General features: G+C 40.1%; 1 protein-coding gene across 1 annotated transcript in view; it reads right to left on the reverse strand.

Moving 5' to 3' along the window:
- Positions 1-3,620: 3,620 nt before the first annotated feature.
- The window catches only part of ccdc85cb (coiled-coil domain containing 85C, b), a gene marked incomplete at its 3' end in the record, with an annotated part of 47,360 nt that continues 24,268 nt past the window's right edge, over positions 3,621-26,712 (reverse strand). Inside the window, exons 2-7 of the mRNA XM_079255792.1 lie at positions 20,369-20,448; positions 17,641-17,682; positions 11,816-11,920; positions 6,242-6,334; positions 5,918-6,016; positions 3,621-3,710 (exon numbers count right to left, since the gene is read on the reverse strand). Coding sequence (XP_079111918.1) covers positions 3,621-3,710; positions 5,918-6,016; positions 6,242-6,334; positions 11,816-11,920; positions 17,641-17,682; positions 20,369-20,448 — 509 coding nt within the window. The remainder of the gene's footprint in view (positions 3,711-5,917; positions 6,017-6,241; positions 6,335-11,815; positions 11,921-17,640; positions 17,683-20,368; positions 20,449-26,712) is intronic.

Consider the following 26,712-nt stretch of genomic DNA (forward strand, 5'->3'; position numbering starts at 1 on the left):
GGAAAGTAACAAATTTGATTCTTGCAAAATCCTTCAATGCATTTACACAATCTAGAGGAAGCTATGAACTGTTGCATATTTCAGTGAGTGCAGAGAGAAAGACATCTAGCATGGCAAACATAAGACCTAGAACCTACAAGTAAATAAATAATAGTCTGAATGTTATCAGGCCACCTTTAATCTGCACCAATCATATATGAATTAATGACAAGCTGAAGTCACAAGACAGCTGGATGCATTTTAACTTGTTTACGTTATAATCCAAAACATATTACCGTAAAGTATTTAGACTTCCGGGACATCCCAATTATAATCTGTAGGGTTGAATATAGAGCTGACCAATCCTTTGCAGCTATAGAGGTTTTAACTCTGCCGGGAAGGCTTTCCACAAGGTTTAGGAGTGTGTTTACTGGATTATTATAACCATTCTTTTAGAAGTGTGTTCATAAAGTTAGATACTGATGTTGCAAGAGATGGTCCTGTTTGTAATCTTCACTCAGATTCATCCTAAAGTAGTTTAATGGGTTAGAGGTCAGGATTTTATACTGTACAGTCTGCATGCCCAGGTGCTTACTTTTATACATCTGTGGCTAAAAAACACTGGAACAATAATTTGTAGGTGAGTCACAACATTTTTGGCTTTTTTCTTTTTTTTTTTTTGGCCTGTAATTGTAGTTCTAGCTTTACACAGGCAGAGGGCAGCCTTACCCAGAGAGAATGCTGCAGAAATATGTCTCAAAGTGAATAAACATCACAGCACATCACATCATCATTAAACAATTCCTTTATTTTTTCCCAAATTTTCTTTTTTTTTTTTCCTAAAAGTGGCCTATTTCATGTAGTTTTCACCTGCCAAATGTTCATCTTGTCAGTGAAAAGAAGTTACAGTCATGCTAGTTGCTACAGGAATACACATGTATGCGCATATTCTAAGGTTCTGTACTGTGGGTTTTAGTTTATAGACAAAAACAAAAGAAGCTTTATAGATGTTAAAAAAAACCAAAAAAACAATTGGGTTCCAAATCAAAACACATTGAAAGAAAACGTGGCACATCTCAAATCAAATGCCATTTATTAAGTATTCAAAATTGTATCATGGCTTTAAATCGGTTCCTAGAAAAAAGGACACTTTTACTTTGATTAGTTTTTTTTTCATTTTGATTCATTATTTAAGAGACCAGAGGCCGATAAGTGGCAGCCTCAGAAATGTTCTAATTTGGAAAAATAACACCAGAGATGGGAGAACCTGAGCCATCAGCCACTGAGCAAATATATCAACTTTACAGAGTGAGCAAATGCTGGAAAAAAAATAAGAAAAAACTGATCAGTTCATGATGGCTCTCCAATCTCTACCTTACACTCAGCAATAAATACATTGACAAACAAAGTTTGCTCATTTTGACATCAAGAAATACTTCTTTTAAAATGTTAGTGTTTCATGGTGTGGAGACATCAAGGGGAAGACTTAACTTCTTTTAATTGAAGAAAAAAAAAAAGTAAAACCAAAAGGAACATGCACCGCATGAACACACCTGCTGAATCCATGGCAACAGAAAGGAGCTAACCTTAAAAAAAGTTTTTTTTTTTTTTTTTTTATATATATACTTGTTTTTTGTTTTTGTATTTCAAACGTTTAATGGGACAAACTTTAAGGAAAAAAAAGTCCAGTTAACAGCCCCTCAAAATCTTATTGCAGATGATGGGACACTTATTTTCTTTTTGTATAGATTCAGAAAGTGTCTTCAGCAGTCTTCAACCATGTTGTAACCAGGGTTCAACAGTCAAAAAAATGGAGAAACAGCTGCAAAATAGCCATTCAATCTCCATCCATCCACACACACACACACACACACGCACACACACACACACACGCACACACTCAGTCACAGATGGGTGAAGGTAAAGCTGTAACCCTCCCAACCTGATAAAATGATTGTCAAGCATGCGCACAGCATACAATTTTAGTGAGATTCACAAAGCAAGGTAATTATCAGGCCAATAATCAATGGCAATGGTAGATTCTGAATGGCCTTGACACATTTTCGGAGGTTATAGAGAGAAAGAATGATGATAATTATAATCCATCTGGAAAAGAATAACAAAAAAGAAGCTTAATACTAAAAGCAAACCCTGTTTAAGGTCCGGTTGTGTGTGCTTTAAAACTAAATTCTTGATCACATGGCCACGCTAGAATACAAAATAGATAAAGTAAAATTAACAGTAATAATGAAGTAGTGCTATGGTTTTTTATACATAATGTACAGAAGTTAACAGTGATCCCTAGATTATCAACAGACTGGTCTTTTTGAGCAAAAGGCGCTAGATCACAGTGGGTTTCACTCGGATAACATTGTAAGAATGCTAATCCTAGTTACACTCATTTAACCACTAAGTGGGAGGGGGGTATGTGACAGGAGCTGGGGTCTCTAAAGGAGGTACTATCAAAACTTATAGAACATCGTGCCACACCGTTGCTTTCTCATTTGAGCAACAATCGGAGAGGTCTCCGCCCATGGCGGCATTGTCAGGACTGTGCTTGTAACCATGTTGCATTGCTAGCTAACAACAGCACAGCTATGCTCTAAAATAGCTCAAAGCAGAGTGTGTTTGTAGCGGTTTTACAGGGGGGAGATCATAGACTGTATATAAAGAGACGGACGTAGCCTCCGTGACGTCACCCTTAGGTTTCTGAAGAGCTGAATTGAAACTCGGTGGGTGGTTCCTACTATCACCATTTTGGCAGGGTCACGCATGACGTCTCATACAGGAAAATACAAATATGAGCAAAGAGGTGGAGAATAGAGGGGGGCGGTGAGCGTCATGGTGGATGATTGACATCGAGCGAACTCCGAGCTGCCTGTAGCTAAGAGCTAACCCGGAGATAACAGGAGCTAACCAGCTAACTGAGGTACGCGGGCTAAAGCTAAGTCACGTTGTTAACCGGCTAAAAACCGCAGTTATTCTGCGTTCTTCTTACTTGAAGCAGGAGATTGGGTACCTGTCAATCAAAAGGACACGCCCATAAATTTGCAGAATTTTGAGATTAAATTACTTTTAAACGGGCGAGTTAGAGAAAAATTCACTCCCCCCACAGTTGTCATGAAGGTAAACCTGACCTATAAACCGTAAATGGATTTTTGAACCAGGCTGTAAACATATTTATTTCTGCTGTGAAGTTGGTCTTTTTAACATGGGAGTCTATGGGGATTTGCTCTGTTTTGCAGCCCCTAGTGGATGAAGGGGGAACTGCAGTTTTATGCACCTCTGCATTGGCTTCACTTTTAATCGTCGAAGGCTCCGCCCATCTTTTATATACAGTCTATGGGGGAGATGCCATTTTGCGTTCTGATGAGAGAGGAGTGGCGGATCGGTGAAACGAGCTGCCAGTAGTCAACATAAAATTCAACAGATAAAAACATGTCATGCATGTAAAATTGTACATGTAAAATTACAAACTACAGAGTCCTTTCTGAAGCCACTTAGCTAGTTTTAGCAGAGTGTGTGTAGGCAGTGGGGAACACGGCATGGCAGGGAGAAGGGTGGTGTGTTTTTTTTATTTTTAGGTGCATGTAGATACTGGAGATCCTGATCTGTATCCATCTGTGGCCCTTGTTGCCATGCTACAGCGGCCCCTTGAACTGGTTCCCGGAGAGGTGCTGTCTTATGGACAGCTTTGATCCAGCGGCATCACCCAGTTTTCTCCACACCACCTGCGAACAGAAGCACATTGTGAAGTTGAGGGAGGAAGAGGAGCAGAGAGTCTGACAGAAGGAATTCTTTTTAAGAGGAGGAACTTCAAATGCTCTCTGCATGACTTTGAGCTGCAAAGCCTGCACACACATGCATGCAATTCGGTGCAGCCGAGCTACTGATGTCTCCGTCCTTCCTCTCACTGAGGCTTCTCTCTCTCACACTGACTGAGAGGGGCCCCCCCAGGGAACCCCGGTGATATTACAGAGGCACCATTGTAGTGCTCCCCAGATTCCTGGCCTGTCACATACCTTTGCAGAGCCCAGATAGCCAAACTCTCGTTCTCTCTCTAATCAGCAGACCTTTTATTCCGGGCTGGGCCTTTTCAGCACCAACACAGAGTGATGGAGGGAAATGAGGGGCAGAGGAGAGGAAGAATAGATATGGGAGGCTAAGGGGTGGGAGGAGTGCTCTTTTCCCTGCCACTCCAATTTAATTACTTTGACAGCTCAACTATGAGCCTCTACGGCTTCCAGTGTAGAGCTGGCTTTGGAGCGGGGGGGTTGGAAAGAGAACGAAGGATGGATGGAGGGAGCGAAGGAGAGCAAGAGCCGTGTCCAGGACTTTGCTGCAAGAGTCCAAGCTAAATAAGTCTAAGTGAGTTCCTCATTAGATAAATCAGCTCAAAAACTAAACAATTTGTGTCCAGTAAAGAGAACTAAAATAGCTGACCGAACGGACAATCAGAAAACGTAACTGGAGCAAAAATGACACGCATACACCATAATGTATGTTGCATTGGAGCAAAACTATGATGCAATTAGTTATTGGCAGCAAGTTTTCATGCAATCAGTGCAAAACGCATTGAATACTAGATCAGGAAACATATTTTCAACATAAAGGCAGCAACATCTTTTCTAAAAGGTTTGGACTGTTTTACAGTTTGCTTTACAGTTCAGCAGCATTATATATTATAATAAACAGTGTATCCTAAAGAGCGTTTCAGGAATTTACTAACATGAAACTGTAAGAAAAATAACTGGAGGTGCAGAAATGCTCTTTGGACTCGGGCTTATTTAAAATAAGGAACTTGAATAAAGAGAAAATTTTATGGGAATCATAAACTATATTTATATGGAGTCAAATATACTGACTGCAATCAGTTTGAGAGCTCTATCCAAATGAATATTATCCATGCATGAAAAATGTTTAAACGAAAGGATCTTCATTTGGTTTCCGAGAGGTAGAATAGTCCTTTTGCCCAAACCGATGGAGGTATCATGTAAACGCTGAATCAGGTTGTGTTCTTACAGCGCATGCTCTGAGTACATGTAAACGCACCACGAGTGACATGTCCTCACTTGGGAAGATGGTGGCGAACAAGCAAATTCACCGGAAGGTAGGAGAAAGTTTACTTTTATTTCAAACTGTCTCTGCGGCTTTTCGTCTTCGTTGTTTGCAGTAGGAGCGGACCAGTTTCAGGCTGCTGCTTGAAAGGACTGAAAAATCCACTACTGTGACCTCTTTTGGAGACCTCTTCAACTTTGATGAATCTGGAGCTGTAAACATCTTTCTGTGCATGCCAGACTGGATCATTCTGATTACATGTTAGCGCATGTACACACCAGATCTGAAGAGATTAGTTTCCATGTAAACATCTGCCCTGAAATCTTAAATTGGTTTGATTACCAACCGAATGGAGAAAAAGTTTCCATGTAAACGTGGGTATGGACACAGAGTCCTCCAAGCAGACAGACCACCATCTGGGCTGTCATCAGGGCACAGTTCCAAAGTCAGGATCAGAGATGATCTATGGGTTTCTAAGCACCAATAGCATGGGTAACTTGCATAAACTGAGGTTTTGGTGCAACGCTATCCTGCCAACCCTGATGTTTTCTTTTCCAGGGAATGCTTTGCTTATTTCAGCAAGATAAGCAAAAAAAAAAAAAAGACAAGTCTGGCTTCAGAGAGAGTAAAAAAAAGCCAGTCTGGAAGTCAGATTTGTGCACTGTGTTTAGAAACATGATAAAAGGATCCGTTGTATCACTGTTTTCAACTTGACTTGCGCTTAAAATCCTGGCAAAGATTTGCTTTTTGTTTTTATTTACTCTACATTTTACAATGATTATAGCTGAAATAAGGGACTTGAAACCTCTTCTCTCAGCATGTAGAAAGCTGGACCGTGCGTATTGAACCGGTCTGAGCAAACACCAGGTGCTGCACTTACGTTGCACATCTCTCTCACAATAGCCTTTTCTTTCTCACTGAGGTTGTCCTCGTAGTCCTCGGGAGCCTGCTTGTCCAAATTCTCATGGACCTCCAGCACCTGAAAACATACAAAGAAAGGAGTGTTGTTTTTTGTTTTTTTAACCTCTGGGGGTAAAAACAGGTGCTTCACCTTCTCTTCTCTTACAGCGAGCTCCATTAAATAAAAACTCAGATCATCACAGCTGTGAATTTTTTCAAAAATAAATTATGCGACACAAAATTCTGCTAAGAAACCAGCAACTTTCCAAACAACTTCCCTAAAAGTCTAATTAGATTGTTTTACCTTCATGGCATGCACCACGGCCTCAGGCTTTTGGACGCAGGACAGGTAGCCTGTGGCAGGAGAGGATTCGCTGGTTGGTAGACGGTTCGTACCCTGCGGGACGTTAAATGGAAAAAGTACTTTAACTATTTGTGTCATTTCTGACAGAGCAAACAGCAACAGCGTAGCTGTGATTGAAGGGTGACAAAGGTTAAGAGTTGAACCTAAACATCTGGAGGAAAGGCTTTGCAGCTTGTCAAGCTCTTATCACATCGGCTGTCACACAACGTTTAACAGACCTCTTCATTTGAGCGGCAACCAAGACTCCCCACTCGTCGTGAAAATGCCACCCCTTTCATCCCAACTTAAATCACCTCCCCTCCCCATGTGTTTGCTTCCCTTTTGTTTTTTTTTGTATTTATTTCCCAGCTCTGCTACCTGCACAGTGTGATTTAACCTGGTGCGATGGGAGCGGCCAGCCACGATGAAGACTGGAGCATTTGCTTGACTCATCACACCCCCTGGTTTGTTCCAGACAGTGGCTCTCTGTTTGAGGGACACAGAGATCTCTGGGACACACAATGGCACTATTCACTGTAACCTGGCATGAGGACCCTGCATTAGACACGGCTCTGTGGCTCCGTTAGTCCCCGTTCAATTCCTGCTAGTGATGCGTTTGTCAGGTCCCTCCGCACCCTCTGGTTCCCCCCAAATTTGGGTGCCAGAATGAGCCCATATAACCAGATATCACAGAGATGGAATAAAAATCCCACTACAGCCAAGAAGGATGATTTGTGGTAAACTGCCCAGCAGTCAATTCATTCCCCATCAACCGCATGAAGCATTGATTTATATTGCCGGCCCCCCCCCTGAGGGTTTAGGACAGACACCTGCTCACACAACAAACAACTGAGGAAGATAGGATTTTTTTTTCAGTTAATTTCTTTTTATATTTTAATATGTCTGATTAAGGAGCAAGCAAATAATATGTTTTGTTTTTTAAAACTTGATGCTGAACCCGGTTTGCTGTGTGCGGTGTGACCTCTCAGGCTATTTACTGTATGCACTCATGTGTAACAATGTGCTTTGAGGGTAACTGAGTACTACTGACCTCTAAAGACACAAACCCTGTGCAGGGTGAAGGGTGGCCTTAAAACTGACTGTTCTTTATAGAGGGGAAAAATTCATGGTGATATTTTCACTAAAGCACATCACACATATTTCATTAAGCACCGCAAGACTTGTGGGGAAAAAAAGAGTAATAATACATCTTGTTTACTTTTCATCATAAATAAGGACAACAACAGAATAATAAATTAATAATAATAATAATGATAAAAAATGAATAAGATTTTAGTTAGTTTTTCATTTCCTTATTTTTCAGTTTTGTTTAAAGCAAATATATATATATATATATATATATATATATATATATATATATATACACATATATATATACATATATATATATACACACACACACACACACACACACACACACACACACAAATACACACATACATATATATGCATATAAAAATAACGGCAGTGCCCCCAGTGACAGATTTTATTTCATTATTGTCAGATTTGGGCAAACATTCAGCTTTTATGCACTGTTATCTATGAATGTAGCAATTAGCACCGGCTTGTACTTGTTTCTATTCTTGTTGCATACCAGACTCATTTCCACTGTTCATTCATCTTTGGTTCCTCACAAAATTTACTTTTGATATTTGTCACATTTTTAATGGTTTAGATTTTTCTTGCTATTTTTGTGAGCCTTCAATGTTTCATTTAAATCAGTGACAAAGTGATCAAAGCATAGCTAAATAACACTGCACATGTGACTGCAAATCCATAGAAAATTCCAATTAAAAGCATGAAAAATGTGGGGATAAACTGTCCAACGATGTCTTCAAGTACCCTGCTTGCATCTCCAAGAGAAAACTGATCACAAAGTCCACTAATGCAACACATCCTACAATCCCTTTGATAAATGAAAGGATATTACCCATTCAGTTACGAGTTTTTCTTCCTGTTAAAGCTCTCCTGCAACAGGATTATAAGTTAACCAGAACTAAGAATATATAAATCATTCTCCTCCTTTTGCTGCGATGAACTGGCGAGCTGTCCAGGGTGTATCCCACCTTTTGCCAGAAGACTGCTGGGTTAGGCTCCAGCTTCCCAGCTTCCCTTTGTCGGACCGAGTGGTTTGGATAATGAATGAATGAATGTCTTCCCTTTGTAATGTTTTCTTCACTAGACTGAGGCCAAAATTTAATAAGTATAAACATTTCCTGCTTTCTGTGCAGGCAGGTTTTCCAGTTTATTCTGCACCGGAGCTGGGTTGAGGAAAAGGATTTGGACACAGCCAGCTCCGGGCAGTGTTTACTGCTCATATGAATGTACATTTGGGGAAGGCTTCCCTGAATAAACAGGCATTATTTAGGCCCTACAAGAGAGGGGGGGGGGCAAACACTGTCAGAATCAGTGATGTGAACTTTGAGAATACAAAATCAGAACAGACTGTTGAGTATATGTGTGAATCATGCAGGCTGGCTGCTTTCTTTCAGTATGCATATTTTCTCCTCTCTCATTGTTTTCAATCTGACATTCTCACGCACACTCACTGACCTGAAACTGTGTCCGGATGGGACAAAGGACTTCATAAAAAGGATGAGCTTATAGAATAGGAGGGGTACACAAAGTCCAGCTCTCTCCTTTTTGTTTTTTTTTTTTTTTTTTTGTGATCATCATGAAACCCATTATCTCTGATCTTTTCTTTCACCCTCTCTCCCCCATATAAATAAGCTTGGACCAAATTAAGGATAATCAGTTCAGTACTTCTTTATGAGGTTCGCATGGCAATAAAACCCTTGCAATATGAAGACATGAAAAAGAAAAGGCTAATATGGGCTACATGAGAATAAATTTCCTGTTTCCTCATCGGGCACTTGGTGACGAGGTGTTGGTTCACCCAAAACAAACAAGTGTAAATGCATGTTGGATCTGTTGCAATATTGACATTGTGCATGTTTGTATGGCGGTAATGGTCCATTTTTCATATGATGAGGTCTTTTTGGAAGCAAAACAAAGTCATTGTTTTGTATAAAGTTTTCATGAGATTGTAATACTTACATACTGTATTTTTTGCTGTCTAAACAGAGGAAACAAGCTATTTTTCCGGCATTTTTTTTTAACCAAATTAAATGTATGGGTGCATATCAAATTTGTGTGATTCTTTTTCTAAGAGCAGCTTCTATCATAGGTTGCTGGTATACAATTATGCACAGTACAATAAAAAAATTACCGAATTTATACAAGTTCTGCAGACACCAGGTGTTCATATATTTCCCATTGTGCAGCCAATTATAAACATGCTCTACAAACAGACCAAGCACATGTGATGCTTACACTGGAAATTTAAGCCAACTATAACATATTCCTAAAGAAGAAGAAAAAACTCCTTATGAGAGCAGAAAGATGCTAAACCCAGAGCATCAGCGGGGAAAGCTACAAACCAGTCGCTGGCTATAGGTTCATTTCTTGACACTTATCACAACACACTGAAGTAAAAAAAAAAAAGAAAAAAAAAGATTTAGTTTAGCCAGTATGACTTGGGATTTTTATACAAAAAAACGTTCCTGTCGTATTATTATAGCAATAACTACTTTGCATTACTATAATTTTGTCTATTGTTTACATCCAAACTACTTCAAGTGTTTTTATTTTTCATGCAAACTTAAACTTACAAGCTACTGGCTGCTAGCCGTGAACGAGAGTGCGATCAATCTTTTCAGCTCTTCAGTATTTCTGCTATATCTAATAAAATTGAAACTCTTTCTTAATAAACTTCCTGTATGTGCTTTGCAAGTGTGGATATTTAGCTAAACGTGCTAGCAAGGGGAAATAACAGCACTTTCCTGGGCAATCCAGCACAATATTAACACTATTATTAACAATATTAAAATTCTTGCAAATTTTAATCAGTAATTATTTTCACTTATTTTGCCTGATATGTAAATATCTCGGAACTTTTTCCACATTTAAATCTATAACTATTGTGACAGCTAGCCTACACTGTATTACTAATACTATTCAGTAGTATATAAAACTCAGTTAAGAACCTTAAATCATGATGCTAAGGCTACAAGACAATTAAAAAATGTTCTTAAAATAAAGATAACATAAATGCAATTTTGCTTTTATGTGATGAAATATTGATGATAATATATTCAGAAATTTGCCAAAAGTTAGCCGGTATCTCACAAAATGAAGATATTTTCCCTGATTTGGCCTGTCATCCAGACGAAAACGCAGATTTGTGCAATAAAAAATTATTCTTTTAAAAACCTCCAACACAAGTGAAGATTTGTGAACACACTGTTTTTGCATGTCTGCATGTGCACATATATAACCAGGGTTTTTGGTTCTGAAACGTCACCGTCTGCGACAGACAATACCATGACGTCGCATGTGTGATCTTTGTTTTCAACATCATGGATATCCATAAAACTGTGTTGGCGTTATTTACTGCTCAACAACACAGTTATGTGGATGGATTTCTTATTGCAAAACGAGGTTGTGCGAACTCTTTCTTTTCCAACTGGCCGGAGGGGGAAGATATTCGGTTTTACAAAAACCCAGCTATGTGTGTGTATATGGTCCAAGTTATGCTAACAAGCGTATTTTCTGTCTTCTTAATGTTGACACCACATGTCAGGTCTGCAGGAAACCTAAATTAACATTTCAGATCAAAAGCAGGATCTCATTTAAACTACACTATAGATTGAGCAGGATAGTATGAAGACAATCTGGTATCCCCCCCCATGAGGAAAATGCAACTTGCAGGCTCAAAGTTCATGGATGTTATATTCAATGGTATGAACGCCGAGGCAAAGCTGAAACACAAGCTTAAAAGCTGGATCAAAATTGAGAGAGGTCAGTACTTTCCTGCTCAGCCTGTGATTAAAACATATTATTGATTTTTAAGACTGGGAAGAATTTGTCCTCTGGGCAGTGGTACAGTCCCGGTTTGAGCAGTCAAAAACAATTACCAAGCTTTTCTTCCCCAGACACAAGCAGGGTCAGGGGTGGAAATGGATTGTACAGGATTATTACTTTCATAGTAGGATTCAGTTTAAATGAGCTCCTGGGAGAAGGAAAGAAGCTGAAGGCCCTGGTCATGGGATAACGCAAAAGTGATTCTGACTTTCTCTTCTTGCTTATTTGTTTCTTTTAAAAGTTTGGCTTCATCAACCTTATGACCTACTTCTTTTCATCCTTTTCACTTTCTCTCCCACTTGCTCTTTTATTCCTGAGTGATTGAGTTCTCTTCCTGTCAGGAGTAAGATGAAGTGAGGTTGACTGGGGATGTATAATTGAAAACTAAGAAGCAAAGTGAATAAGAACAAGCTAAACTTTATTTCACAGTGGAGCCCCTCTATAATTAAGTATGTGTCAGTGTGCAATTAAAACTAGTCTACACACTAAACCACATTGGTATAAGCAGCGTCATAGTGTTGATCTATGGCTATGGCTTCTGTCTACGTGGCAAAGTGTGAGTTTGTGTGTGCTAGTCTCATGGGTACTGACCATATGCACTGCTTCCTGGCGCTGCGGCAGGGACGACAGCTGGGACTCTGAGTGGTACAGAGTCATTCCCTTCCTCAGGGCTCGAAGGTCACCTGGGTTACACTGCTGGATAGGAAACAAAAAGAAATTTAATACTTCAATGTCATGTCACCTGAAAATGCAAAAGGAGTGGCCACACTGAATATTAATAAACCCTAGCAATTATTACAGAAACAGAGTACAAACAAAAAAGTGGGAAGTACGTAGTACAAGATCTGCATTTAAACTGGATTTAAAAAGTACAGATGACAGCAAATGTATATGATAGAGATAAAAAAATTATATACATATGATCAGTTTTTTTGTTGCATTTGTATCTGAATATAGTAAAATATTAAACAAACTTTTTTGGAAATTTTGACATATTTTCATACAAGCACTTCGACACTGTACTGATAAGATGTTATATCTTGTTGGATACCTTCTAATACAGGGCTGGGCGATATAACAATATCTATAATTTGGACGATGGAAAATGTAATTTCATATGAGGCTCTATTGTTTACACCGCAATAAGGTGTTTTACTGCAGTATTTTACGTCAAGATGTGCTTTAAGGCATGCACGCTGCAATATATTAACAAACGTGGAGAAAGACGGTAGCAGACGCATTTCAGAGTAGAATAATTCACTTAAAGATGACCAGCCAACCCAAACCGATGAGCTTGTTCATAAAAGAAGGGAAATTTCTGTCGCATGGATGCGGTTTGGATATAAAAAGACCGGCGTGGAATTGACAACCGACTAGCTCACAGTCCCAACAACGGATTCTGGCACAACTAACTCATTTTATCACCTGAGCAAGAATGAGGATAAAGCAAACAGAATAAAGAATAGAATCAACCAGCAAAAGCCGCAAAAGCAGCGTCAAGTGGTGGCGAAAGCGCTCATAATAAACTCCAGACCCAAACACTGCAACAGGCATTTACCCGGGAAACGCCATACAGCCATAGTTCCCACAGATGGAAGGAGATCACTGCTGCCATTGCCAAGCACATCTGATAGTGATGACTGACACAAAATTACACATTTTTATATCGTTATGTGGATATAAAATGAACTATATCGTGATATGAGATTTCAGTCATATCGCCCAGCCCTTTTCCAATATATTATATAATATATCTGCTTCTGCCCTCCTCCAACACCAACACCTGTCCCTCTCTTCGTCATTATGACGCCACTGCCCACGCAGCTCTGTCCATAAATGACACTTCACCGCGCTGGGAGCCATATCACGTCGTGTGATCATCGAGGGCCATTACACAGCACTCTTAAGATTCTGTCCTCATTAACAGCCAAAGACTACCACCTCCTTGGGGCAGCAACCAGCCTTGCATCGCTCTGTAGGCAGGAACATGGCAGCGCCACTTTTCCTTATGACATTTCTCATGTCACGCACGAGTGTTCCCTCTGCGCGAGGTGCTGCGTTTAAACACACGTGATGCCTGGGAGGAATCAGGCTATAAATAACCCAATGAGCTCGCAGTGTGTGTCTGTGATAGAGTGGACATTGTGCTGTGTTGGGTGCCTGTGCATTATCTCCTGTGTCATGCACTCAGGTGTGCAGTCGCTGACGTTTTCCATGCACAAACAGCATCCCTCATCTTCTCTGTCTTTAGTCATCCGTCCCCTTTCCTTCCTATCCCGCTAGTGCTCCTCTAACCTTTCTGAATTTGTCCCTTGGCACTTCTTGGTATATTCACTTGGTTTCCATATTCAGGCCCTAAAGTCTTGACTTCTGTCAACATCTGTCATTTCTGTCGGCACTGCATCAAGAGACCTTAAATGTCAAATCAGGAGTGTCAAATAAACACTAGATAGGATCAACTTAATGAGAGAACTATAAGAGGTTTTTACAGGATCAGCCTTTTTAAACAAAGCGTGTCTTCAGCTTTACATCCAAGCCTCATTCGACCTTGACCACAGAGACCAACAAAGCCATTTGTTTGCTCGACAGCCGAGGACAGTTCGCTAAAACTCAGGGTCCTCAGTTTATCCATCCATCACAATGTTCTTGGTGCTGACAGGAAGAAGCTGTGGGCGTCATGCATCGTTTCCCTATTGAGTTATGAGGGGCATGGGTGATGACAAAAGGGTAGAAAGGATAGCCGTGTGCGTCGTGTAAGCCATAATTCAAAGAAATACAGTAGAGAGTCAGTTCAATTCGAGGCACCTGCAATAGGTTGACATGAAATTTTGATTTTATTCATTGTTGTCCCATATCGTAAATCTGCACATTGCTCAGCAAAACCTGGAGAGTGTCAACTCATAGAAGACAAGAAAGGATTACTGGACAAAAGTCCACATCATGCAAATGAATAAGTGAAAGATTTAAATAAATCAACATTTTATAATTTAATCTAATTTGGTACACGACGAAACTGTTGAGATGATGTTTGATTTTCTGTCAATTTATTACTATTCTATATCGATAAAGGACATATGTTCTATAAAAACAACTATTGCCTCCTCAGTTTGGATGAAGAGAACTATACGGGACTCTGGACTTTAAGCATTTGTGGTGAAAACCATTAAACTGCAACTCAGAGACAACATAACACATCCAGCGCTCTGGTGCTGCACTTGCAGCCGCTTTGTTCACTGTCACTGCAGGAATTACAACAGACAAGCAAAAGGTTTCCTGATAATAAACTCTGTGTTGCTAAAGGAAACTATACTGCCTGTGTGGTGTCATGTCAAAGAAGTGGGATGTCTCTGTGTGATCCAGTATAAAGTTTGCAGACTGAAAATGGAGTCCAGCCACAAGCGTTTCAAACCCCCACTCAATGTGGCATTATCGGTCATTTCTAATTGTGACTCTAATCCATCTTGAATGCATTCAAACCTGTATTTACCAAAGTTCAGTTGTGATCTAAATAACCTGGACACATGTTAGCGCCAGGTCTGAGCACCTTTTGAGAGCTTAACAAACTTGGCAGTGAATGAAGAAAGGTTAAGTCTGATGAATTCCTTTGGTCCTATAAATTATCGTCCAAAGATTAATTATCACAATCTTCTCATATAGATAAGCCACAAATGATTAACCTCCATTAATTTAAGCTGGACCTTACAACAGCCAACTCTTACAAACACATTTTAATGATGTTTCATCAGAGTAACACTGAGAACTTAAACATTAACAAGTGACGGCAAGCGTGAAGGGAAAATTTGAGCTTCTCACACTTTGATGGGTGGACAGTAATGGCTGGAAAATGAGTGGGAGGAAAGTGAAAGAGCTAATATTTGTGTAAATGTGAGTACACACCTGTTTTTCTTTTTGTTACGCTAGTGCTGTTCAGGCTCTTGTCAATATCCACCATTATTAACTCACTCTGTAGGTCCTTTGGTAAAGTAAAATCCCTTAGTCAAGCTAGAATGGAGAGTCCAAATTCCTGCAGTAAGAGGCCATTGTCTCCTTTCAACGCTACTCACGTTTTACCAGGCTAGTTACATAATACAGGAAGTTAGGCAATGCCTTCATGGAGGCAAGTGCTCCATGGTAATAATTCCACCTGCTGCTCAGTCATTAAAAGGAAAGTTGTGTAAGAGGAAAATCAAACAATACACTGCTGAAAGGCTTCTTCCATTCCACTACTTTCCTCCTGGAGTGCCCCCTTTCAGTCCACATCAGAGTAATATTTCTCAACTTCACACAGACATTTATTCATTTTTCAATTACACTCACACACCAATTGTAAGCCATGCATAATGGATGCCCGGATATACCCGTGTAGCCTCCATATGTTAAATTATTTAGCCCACCAGACGTCTCAACATGCCAAAACAAGTGTGTGTCATTTACGCATCAAAGCACGATGTGGCAGTCGTTCACCTGAGGTACCTTGTTCTCAGAACACCGTGCAGTGCAGCTCCAAGGACAGATACAGGTTTTCCAGCCAAGAAAGAGCACATATACAAAAAGCAGGGTTCACCTGGTAATTGTCATAGCATGCCAGCAGTATGAAAAGGCCTGGACACAAAGGCAACATCTCTGAAAGAAAATATAGTCCTTTTTGTTTTTGTTCTTATCCAACTGACACAGCCATGACTAAAGTCTATGCTAGGGGTGTCCAAAGTCGGTCCTCGAGGGCCGCTGTCCTGCAGGTTTCCCATGTATTCCTGTTCCAACACATCTAGCTTCCACTAAATGGATCAAACAGCCAATGACGTGCACAACTGATTAAGCTCTACAACTAATTAATTTGAATCAGGTGTGTCTGAGCAGGGATACATAGAAAACCTGCAGGATTCTGGCCCTCGAGGACCGGAGCTGGACACCTCTGGATGCTAACATGAGACCTGATTTTACTTGGTTGGGAAGATTGGTGCTTTTCACTCAGGATTGTGCTGTTTACATAAAACACTACAGGCAAGAAAGAAGACTCAAGTTACAGCAATTGGGTTTCTAATGTAAATAACCACTACAGATGTCAACCAAGACTGTTTAGCTAACTACTTACGATTTTACTATTGAAATACAAAGCCTACAAGGGTTTGGTGTTGAAATAATGTGTTAAGTGTTAAATCAATATATTCCTTTTAGATTTGTTTGTCTCAGAAATCTGATTGGTAATATAATCCCAAGGTGACTAAATGTACCAACCGCTGGCTCTAAAATCTTAAAATCCATATGTTTTTAGTTGTTTGATGTCACAAAGTGGATTTTGTTGTTTGGACTAATCAAGATTTAGTTTTTAAGAAACTCTAAAGTGGCGAGTCGATATAAATTCGTATCAACTTTACAGTTATCAGAGTTGCCATGAACTCCATTAAAATCTGCCTTTCCAGCTGAAGTACATAAATCTTTTCTTCTCATGGACTTATTTCCAGGAACTAAAATACTTCTTTAGATTAGTCAAAGTGTAGTTTAGTAAGACTACATGGAAATCAAAAGTACCCAGCACTTTTAGTTCTGGAGCCTTACTTGAGGAAAAGCTATCAAGGTTCCTAAGACTATCATTTTTATATTCTAACTCCAGCAACAATGATATTATCTAAATTAAAATGACATTTCTCAGAGCCGCTAAACAGAGAAAACAGGCTCGACAGCATGTGAGCTGTAGAGGTAAATCTGTGATGCACAAGAGGAAACACACTTCAGGTGTGTCACGTTGTTGCAAGGTGCCAAGGTGTGCATATGCTTTAAATGGGAATAATAATGTTAAAATACCAACATTTTATTCTCATGATTAATTGTTTTGTTTAAGTTATTCATTTTCCTATTTACTTTGCCATGACAAGGATGCAAGCTTTACCAACAGAGGTGTGTCCACCTGCCCTCATGCTGGGCTTTTGTTGTCTGAATAGGTTATCTTCTTACAATAAACTGGTTTTATGGGTTGTACCAAAGAGTATATAGCTAGTCAAATGTTCAGCTGAAACTTTGTCATTATTTAATGCAATTTTAAAGTTAATTTACTGCATATGCATCTACATGGGCGTTACTTTGATAAAAGTAGGCAAAGATTAGGCATTTATTCCACGACAGGTGAAGTCTTGGCATATCAAAATATCAGTATTTTGATACCAGCGAACCCGCCACTGGTCTATTAAAAAAGGCCAACTCAAATTGAACACTATACTGTTAAACATTACTAAAAAAAAAAATGAGTAGCATTAAATTGTTCAAGTGTTGCTGTTTGTGTCCATCCTCTCTGGAAGAGAAAGTATCAAGCTCAGAGCTGTGAAAAGTCCCACCACCATCCAGTTAAAGGGTGAAAAGAGGTTCAAACATTTGGCCAGCAGAAGAATCAACATAACGACAACAACAATTCAGAAAGTTACCTTTTTCGTCTGTATTTGCGATAAGCTATAGCGGTTATAAGCCTAGGGAGAAAAAAAAAAAACACACAACCATGATGCTGATGAAGGGTATGAAACCTCTCATTAAAGTTGAGTTAGGATAAATCCTTTTTCGAAGGTCATAGTTATCTAAACCTAAAATCTAAAGCTTCACAGTGTCAACAAGGACTGTGAGTCAGTTTGGCGATAGTTTCATATTATACAACCAAGACACCACAGCTTCTTTCAGTTCCTAGGTTTCTGTATAATAACACAATGAAGAATAGTCTGGTCCTTACCATGTTGTAAAATCATATAAGTATCACTTAAAATGGATGACTATGTACGCCACATGGCTCAGTTAGCTTGTAGGGCTAGCTTTAGCATCGATAACCAGAAATAATTGGTTTTGGTACAACATTGTCACTGAATTTGTGCCGCTATTCTCTACTATTTTGCTTGACATCATCGTTTGTATTTGTACGCTGCTCAGTTTTGCCTCATTTATGCTTTTTTAACATACAAAGACATAAACATGTCAAACATGTCCACATACTCCTGCATGAGTCATGTTTGGTTGTTTGACAACGCATCCACTAGAGCAGTGATCTCCAACCCCCGGGCCACGGCCCGTCATTTGGTACTGGGCCGCAAAGAAAGAAAAAATCATTTCCATTATTTTATTTTAACGCAAATTATGTTTTATTTTGAAAAGTGACCGGTTTTTCTCTGTTGCATCCTTCTCACTGTATGCACGTCACAGCGAGCAAAATCATGAAGTTTGTTTTTGTGTTGTGTCTTATTTTGCAGGTGTGTTGAAACATTATCATAGCGACCAGAGTGTGTTGCATTGTGTCAGGTAGAAACGATGCTGCTCATGTCATGTTTTGTTGTTGGTGTGACGTTACGAGGACACTGCTAATAAAGTTGCACATGACACCACAGTGGATTTACGTTCATTATTATTACTACAGAGAAAATACAACAGTTTTTAATGCCGATCTTGTCATTTTATTTCGTTTTTATAAGCTTCACCTTTAGATTGGGCCGTGAAAATATTGTCAGACATTAAACCGGTCCGCGGTATAGAAAAGGTTAGGGACCACTGCACTAGAGGGCAGCATAGAGTTCAGACTTTAGATCTGAGGTCCGACATCCTTTTTATTAGCAGCATATCTAACATTGTGTCAAAAGTGGAGAACATTGTGATAATGTACATTGACAGATTGAAACAGATGGTGGTCTCTGCAGATGCCTGTTTCAAACATTGTAGCTTCTTTTTCTTCTTCTTTGTTCCTTTCTATGATCACACGTGAGCTATACTGCACAGCACAGCCCACACGACTTCTGGTGGTACCGCGCTGTTCAACTACGAATCCACAAGCTGTCTGAAAAACAGACTTAAATTTAGCCGACCATGCATATTTCTTGAATCAGTGTCCTGTTGCACAACCTATAAACAAGCCCATAACATCACCCTGAGCTGTTTGTGCTGCTAAGTACTTATTTTCATCACTTGCAGTGCTGCAGCCATGTGTTTTTTTCCAAGATAGACTATAAGTGATAAATAAGCACCTCAGTGATGGAACGTTTAAGCTACTGCTGAGACATAAATCACGTAACCAGCTACTCCATATGCACACTGTCCTTGGTTTTGGTTAATGGTAACTATATATCATGTGTTGTCATTAATTTGAGATTTCATTGATGTTTTTCCACTGTGTAAGGACCAGTTGGTCTCCTTTTTTTTTATTTTTTTTTGTTCCGGTGTGCAACAACTTAAAACTGAAAGGGGATACACCCTCTATTTCATACGCCTGGATCTCTTGACTCATGAGACAATGTGCAGCACCTAATTGTAGCTGTTAGCAGACAGTTATAAGGATCATTTCACATCAGTGATTCCAGCCTACACTCTGCCTACATGTAAATCTGCAGGAAGAGAAACTAGACTCAAAGTGAAAAAGCTTCTTAAACTGAAATTCAGCCTTGGCCGACTGTCTGCAGCGTGACTCGCATTCAAATGAGCAGATTCCCATAAAACCTTTTATGTTTTCTTTACATGAACCCCCCCCGTCCTGATCATTAATGATCAAGTGATGAATGTTCCAAAATTTTACCCACACCCCTCCCCTTGCTAGCTAATTAGAGTATCTAAGTTAAAGTTTTCTCTAGTGCTAAGTGTGCACGAACACACTCCTGCAGACTGACACGCGACCTCATCGTGAACCGTGCTTGAATTCCACCTCCTGACTCTCACACTCCCACCTCCACTCTCTCAACCCAGCATCCTTTGAATTTTAGGGAAGTCACTGAGAGGTCAACTTCGGGGCAGAAAAAAACCCCCCAAAACAAAAAACAAAATAAATCAATAATAAAACCTCTTTTGCTCAGTCACTTGTCACTTAATGTGTTTCCCCTCTTTTTTCCTCCCTCTTCTCATCTCTTTGCTTCCTCGGCTCGCCTCTGGGGATCATTGCGGCTTGCTTCAGAAGATTACTGACTTCTTATGAATTAAACATGGATAAACACGTTCTTCAGCTAACAAGCAGCCTGTTGTGAGGTGAAAAGTATCACAGAGGAATCGGGCTAACATATCCTATCATCACAGCTGCCTGTTTTTGGGCGAGTTGTACATGAGGAGTTTAGTCAGGTGGGGCAATAGTACTGTAGCAGGCAGAAAATGGGGATCGCACAAGCTTGCTACGTACAGTACATGCCCCGGTCTTACCTGCGAGAGGAGCTTGTTGTTATCGTCCTCCAATATCCGCACTTTCGTCTCCAGCTGTCTGATGTAGTTGGAAGAGGAATCTGGAAGAGAGACAGAGAAGAGAAAAGAGGGGAGAAGTGATTAGCATTTCAAAGACCTGAAGCAGAAAACAGGCAGGCAGGGCCAGTGAGGCAGAAGGACCACATAGGGCTCAAGAGGTTGCTGCGCAACAAGCCCCAAAACTTCCAGCTGAAAGAGTGTCTCTAAATGAGGGCTTTATGTTTATGTCTAAAATTCTAATAAATTCACTTTTACTGTATGCACGACAGGAAAGGAACGTATTTCCCCAAAACCTGACTGAATGGTCTTCAGTTGTCAAGTCTGCAACTCAATGCTACTTTTATTATCACTTTATCAACTATTTCGCAATAAATGACCCAATGTTGCTGTTTAAATGCAAAATCCTTGCAAGCTTCAAAGCAGTTTGCCGTGTGTTGTGCACCTCTAACTTGATTTCAAGGGTCAAACACTCAAGATGCCGACTTAGAATAGCAGTGTGTTGGAATTTGACTCCCTCCCATACTTGACTGGAGGCCTTTCTTATGTTTGGTTTACATTTGTCTTGTTTGAGTTTTGCCACCAAACACTTGACAAACAGCGTAACTCAACACCCAATTATTCCACAGAGATTTCTGCAAACCACTGCCGATTCGATAAAGCAGCATTCCGTGCAAACCTGAAACAAATTTACAGAGTTCAAACCAAGGACAGGAGCGGTGCGAGGGAGTGGAGGTACGGCTCAACTCGGTAGGAGGTATACAGCCTGTTATCTAAAAAGGCGTGTTTAATTTGCGGGGAGATAAAAGCTGAGTTGCATGCAGGAAACGGAGCGGGGGTGCGCGCCGCTCCACACATGGCTTTTATTCTGTTTTGTTTTTCTAGGTGAGACCACAGACAGACTGAGAAAGGAGATGGTGATGGGGAGATGCAACAAAGCGGCTGGGAAAGGATGCTGCTGAAAATAAATGTACAAGACAAGTTGTCCTTGTAGGGGAAAGAAAATTTGTTCCTCCAGCAAGGCAACACTGACTTGAGTGGATTTATACTCAAATCCTCCAAAGCATGCAATATTCCTTTAATGTACTAGACCAGCACTTTGCAACCAGGGGGCACTACTGTACACAAATCAAACACACGTAATTGGTCTTTAGTTTCACAATAGGAGTGTAACATAAAAATGAGGAGGAAAGGCTGAGGAAAAAAAAAACAAAACATAAAACACGTCAATGTTTCAACATTGGGTGGCTTAAAGTTTTATACAAGATTAAATTAAATGAATTTTGTGGATTTTCTGTTATGTTTTTATTTTTTAATAAAACAAATCCAGCATTATTTCATAAGCACAAAATTGATCCTTGAACTAAATCGTCAGTGGCAGTAACCCCAGTTAGACCTTTTTGACTTTTCAGGAGAGGCAGTGCAGACAGCGCTGGTGGGACTGCCAACAGTTGGACAGCTACAGGAGGAGGTTAGAGTGGCCAGAGCTGGTAATCCTCTCTCCCTGCCTTGTGACCCTCTAATCTGTATTCATCTGCTGGCCTGACCTGCAGCCAGACCTCAAGCCGATTAGGATGAAGGTTCCTCAGCCTTTAGTCATCACCAGCACACACAAACAACAAAGGAAGATGAATCCACAAGAGAGGGGGGAGGAGGGCCAGTGAAAATTCTTCACTTTTTTTCCCCTCTTCGGTCCCAGCAACATTTATTTACATTCATATAACGATGAAAACCTACACCCTTACACAGAGGCTTCTTTGAAAATGGATTCAAATAAAAATGAAGAGAAGCAATAAAAGCTAAATTCTGATCTTTCAATTTGACACTGGAGAGGTTTCTAAGTGGCGTTTATATGCCCCCCCATCTGTTTCTTGCAAAAGGGCAGACACATGCATGTTAGGTCAAACTAGTAGTCGAGATGAGTGATTGATTTGATTCTCTGCCCTTAAATATTTACAGATCTGTGGTGGGACTGGTTGGACACACAAGGTGTTCAAGAGTCTTGGAGACATTGCATTTGGACAACTTGCAGAGTTGCCAGGATGTACAGCCGTCTCCCGCTCTTTATGGCCTGACTCCAGAGACCTATCGTGGCAGGGAGAATGATCGGGCAATTAAAGTGTTCCCTGGCTCCCCTGCCAATCCTCCATTCTTTTATCCTCTGCATCCCTCTGGCTTCACATCTTGCTTAAAGAAGCTGGAGGAGAAGCTGCAGGTCATACATGGATTGCAATGCCGAGTTGAGATAATTACCCCACAAAACTCAGTTCTGCTCTTTTATGGGTTGCAATTCAAAGGAAGATCCTTTTAGGTCCTGTTTAAGTTCAATACCTTCTTATAAAAACGGTAAAAAGATTACAAGTTGGGGTGAAGATAAAGAGCAAAATACGACCAGCTCAGCAGTAAACAACTTCACGACTGGGAGAATCCTTTTTTTATGCAGGGTATTTTTATCCCTTCAAAAGTACTGATTTAAACAACATTTCTAGTTCTTTTTTGTTAGAGTACAGGACAAAAGGTGGTCCGAGTCCGTCCGCCTGTCGGCATGTCATTCTGAATCACATCAATGCCACTGTGACCCACTTCCAGCGGCCACTCCCTCCTCAACGCCGCCCCGCTCCCCATTTCCCTCCATTTTCTCTGTTTGACTACATTCCCTTAGTGTAACTTGCTCCATCTATTGTGGCTCTTCAGACGTTTTGAAAGACGCAGCATTTTGGGAGAGTGGCCCGTAGGATAACACTCACTTAGTGATGAGAAAGAGAGAAAAACGCAAAAGTTAAGAATGAAAGCCAAGCTCTAAACACTTGGAGTGATCCTTTTAAAAAAAAAAAAAAAAAAAAAAAAAAAAAAAAAGGTCCCGACCTCTACAGCCCCTCTTTTGTTTCCTAGGAAAGAAAAAAAAAAAAAAATCCCATTACCATCTGTCCATACAAGCTAATCTTGCTTCTTCTGCTCAACAGCAGACCCACTTACCCAAGATAGCTCAGTGTCCTTTCAGCTGAAGCCCACCTCCCCGTAAACAAACAAATAAAAACGAAAAACAATTCAATATTTTAGTGTATAAAATTTGTGAATACCTCATTATTAAAACTATTTCAACATAATTGCATAATACTATTTTAACTATAAGTATTTTACTACAATACTTCAATAACATTTTTTAAAAATACATGAATTTTTTAAATTAAACATTTCTATACAAATTCCTAACATTAAAATAATTTAATAAAACTTATAACTAAATTTATACATATTAAAAAGTTGCAAAAGAAGTTCTAATTAATTAAATTAAATTAACAGTCTAAATAAAAGAGGAGGTTGTTAATACTGTCTTACTTTGAACAACAAAATTATATGTGATGTAACAATGAATCCTGAAAAATATAACATATAGAGGATGTGTAGAATATTTAAGGTTTGCCCATATCGACACTTTTTGTCTAATTTTAATCAATTGCCAATTCAGATATACTGCATGATTAAGCCTCTTTAGTGGAATTAACATATTTCTACACTAATCGTGATGGGGCACAAATCACGATTGGTTTTAAATTGGGGAACAAAAAGGAAAAACATTAAACATATTAGCTTTTCCACACTTCCTCAAGCTCTGCAACATCTCTGAAATGTACGACTAAAGCCAAATGCAACTCTACCTACATCCTGGCTGATAATGCTGTGCAGCGTTGACCACAACAAGTTGTGCGTACACTTCCAAACACCTTTAAAGTTATTTTAAAATATTGCCTGGTTAGCGTTCATGTTTAGCAGCTTGCGGAGTCGGAGCGTAACAGGATGTCTCATGAGCAGAATATATGCATGAACATTTAAAGCAGAGATCTTAACTACAGCTCAGGCGTGTTGAGGTGGGCAGGGCCGGATTAAAAGTGCACAGGTCCCTGGGCCCAGAGTGTTCCATTGTCCCCCTTCCCCACCGCAACATTATGAAAATTGTGAATGATACACTGTGAAACTACATTTCTAGCATCTCTCAGCCAATGGTACCAATCGCAATACACTAGACACTGTTGTGTAACTATCTGGCTTTTATGCACATTTTGTTTCATGTCCAAACTGCTGGTGTTTGCCCTAAGCGGGCACCACACGGGCCCCAATTGGGCATGGGCCCATGGGCCTGTGCCCATAATGCTCATTGGATAATCTGGCCTTGGAGGTAAGGAAACCTCCAAAACCCGCAGGACAGTGAACCTGGAGGATCTGCGTTTGAGATCCCCATTCCGCAGGAATGGTACTTCACAGCATTACAGTCAAAACATTTTTTAGCAGAGCTTTCAAATGCACGTCGACAATCTCAAACCTTGATGTGGGGGCTCTTTTTGCCCCTCTCTGGTGAAATTTGCGATTATTGCACACAACCTGTGCATAGCCTCATCTCAGATGGCTATGCGCCATTTGCCAGAATGAATGAAAGGTTAAAGGAACAGTAATCCGGTACATACAAGGACAATATTGTTAAGACTCATTTATTTCTACAGATGTATTTTTTTACTAATCCGCAGGATTTTTATATTTTCAATGAAAGGGAAAATCTCTTTAAAATGAAAGTTATTTAGTCAAACTGACATTACGAACACAGATTTTTATTTTTAAGCGCAGGAGGAGGTGCTGGCTCCCCCAATCTGAAGTCTGCATTTCCATCTCTACTCAAAGTCTTTCTCACATCACACCTGTTTGGACATCTGCTTCAAATCCCAGTATAGGACACTGGGTGGGACTGAGTTTATTGGAGGTCAAGGTCTTTTAAAGGCAAATTCAAGAGCCATGACAGCATGGAGTCAGGTGTGCTAGTAAAGAGAAGTTGAAAGAATCTGTCTGAATGTTCAATTCAGTATGAATATACACGTGAACATTGGGAATTAATTTGATGCTGAAGGAGTGGAACGTTACAAAACCTGCCTCCACTCTGTTGACTCCAAGGTCTTTGCGACATCAAAGTAGCTTTTGTAAATACTATACTATAAAGGACCATGCTTTGGAATCCCCTTATGTTTTTGAGTCAGATCCCAAGGCTGTTTAGAAGCCTGCAGTGCACTGAAATCATTCCGCTTTTATTATTCCTAGCTCGGCTCTGGCTTTCATCTCCTATTCACAGCTGCATCTCAGTGTTTTAGCACTGAGACATGGATATTCTCTAAGCGATGTGTGCCCTGTATGAAAACATGTGTACGCACAGCATTTGAAAGACAGGGAGAGTGTGTGGGTTGCTCGGGTGTCCAAGCAGACAGTGTGAGTGGGAGGGAGGGAAAATGTGCAAGAGTTTGTGGGAGAAAGGGGGATTTTTAAACCCCATCTGTGATTACACTGCATGTGTGGATGTGTGTTCAAGGCGGGAAGAGGTTGGGTCAATTACCTCAAGATGTTGAAGAAAAGGACTGAAACAGTCCAAGTTCTCTCAGCTTTCTGCTTTGTCTGCGCCAACACCCAATTCAAAGTACACTGAAGTCCATGAAGTGCTTATAGAAAGTCAGTTTATCGAACCAAAACATCTCAGGCTCACCAGCAACCAAAATATCAGCCTGGAACTGACTGGGCTCATACTGGGGTGTAGAATTTAAATGAGAACTATGTTGAAAACTCGAAAGGATGAAAAGCTTGAAAAAAAAAAGAGGGAAAAAGAAACAAAAGGAGGCCGCAGCCTCTAGCCTGAAGCTTATGGCAGTCGAAAGAACAAAGTCTGGCTGCGAAATGGCATGAAATAATTTGATAAATTCTAAAATCTACAGTAGGGTACCGACCGGCAAATTTTTCTGGTATTTCTCATTCAGCGAGTTATGATTGCAACATTCAGCCTGTGAAACTGCAAACAGAGTACAAAACTACCTACAATAAACTGTGTCCTGCTAATACACATGAACATCGATGATGTTCAGCAAAGCAGGGGAAAACCACAAAATAATGAAGTGTTTCCATTAAAAACTGCCACCACCATCCACAGTAGGTCTGCCCAGCTTTAAACTATTGACTTGATTTTCCTATCTGGACAAGCGCTGTGGTAACAAAGAGAGAACAGAGTGACAATGGCTTAACTTTGTTATTAAAGGATTTTCTGGGCACTATCGGCCTTTATTTCTACGTTGCTTGACAGGAAAGGGGTCAGAGAGAAGCAGCTGACATCCAACAAGAGCTTTAGTCTGCATTTAAGAGCTTCCGCCTCTGTACATGGGACAGTCTGCACAACCAGTTGAGCTATATGGCATCTCAACATCATTACATTGCATCAGCTGGAGTGTGGTATGTGTGTGTGCAGTGGCTGTCTGGCTCCTGTTGATGCCTGTGTTTTGTTC

This window comes from Telmatherina bonti (genome assembly GCF_933228915.1).
Source record: "Telmatherina bonti genome assembly, chromosome: 16".
Taxonomy (NCBI): Eukaryota; Metazoa; Chordata; class Actinopteri; order Atheriniformes; family Telmatherinidae; genus Telmatherina; species Telmatherina bonti.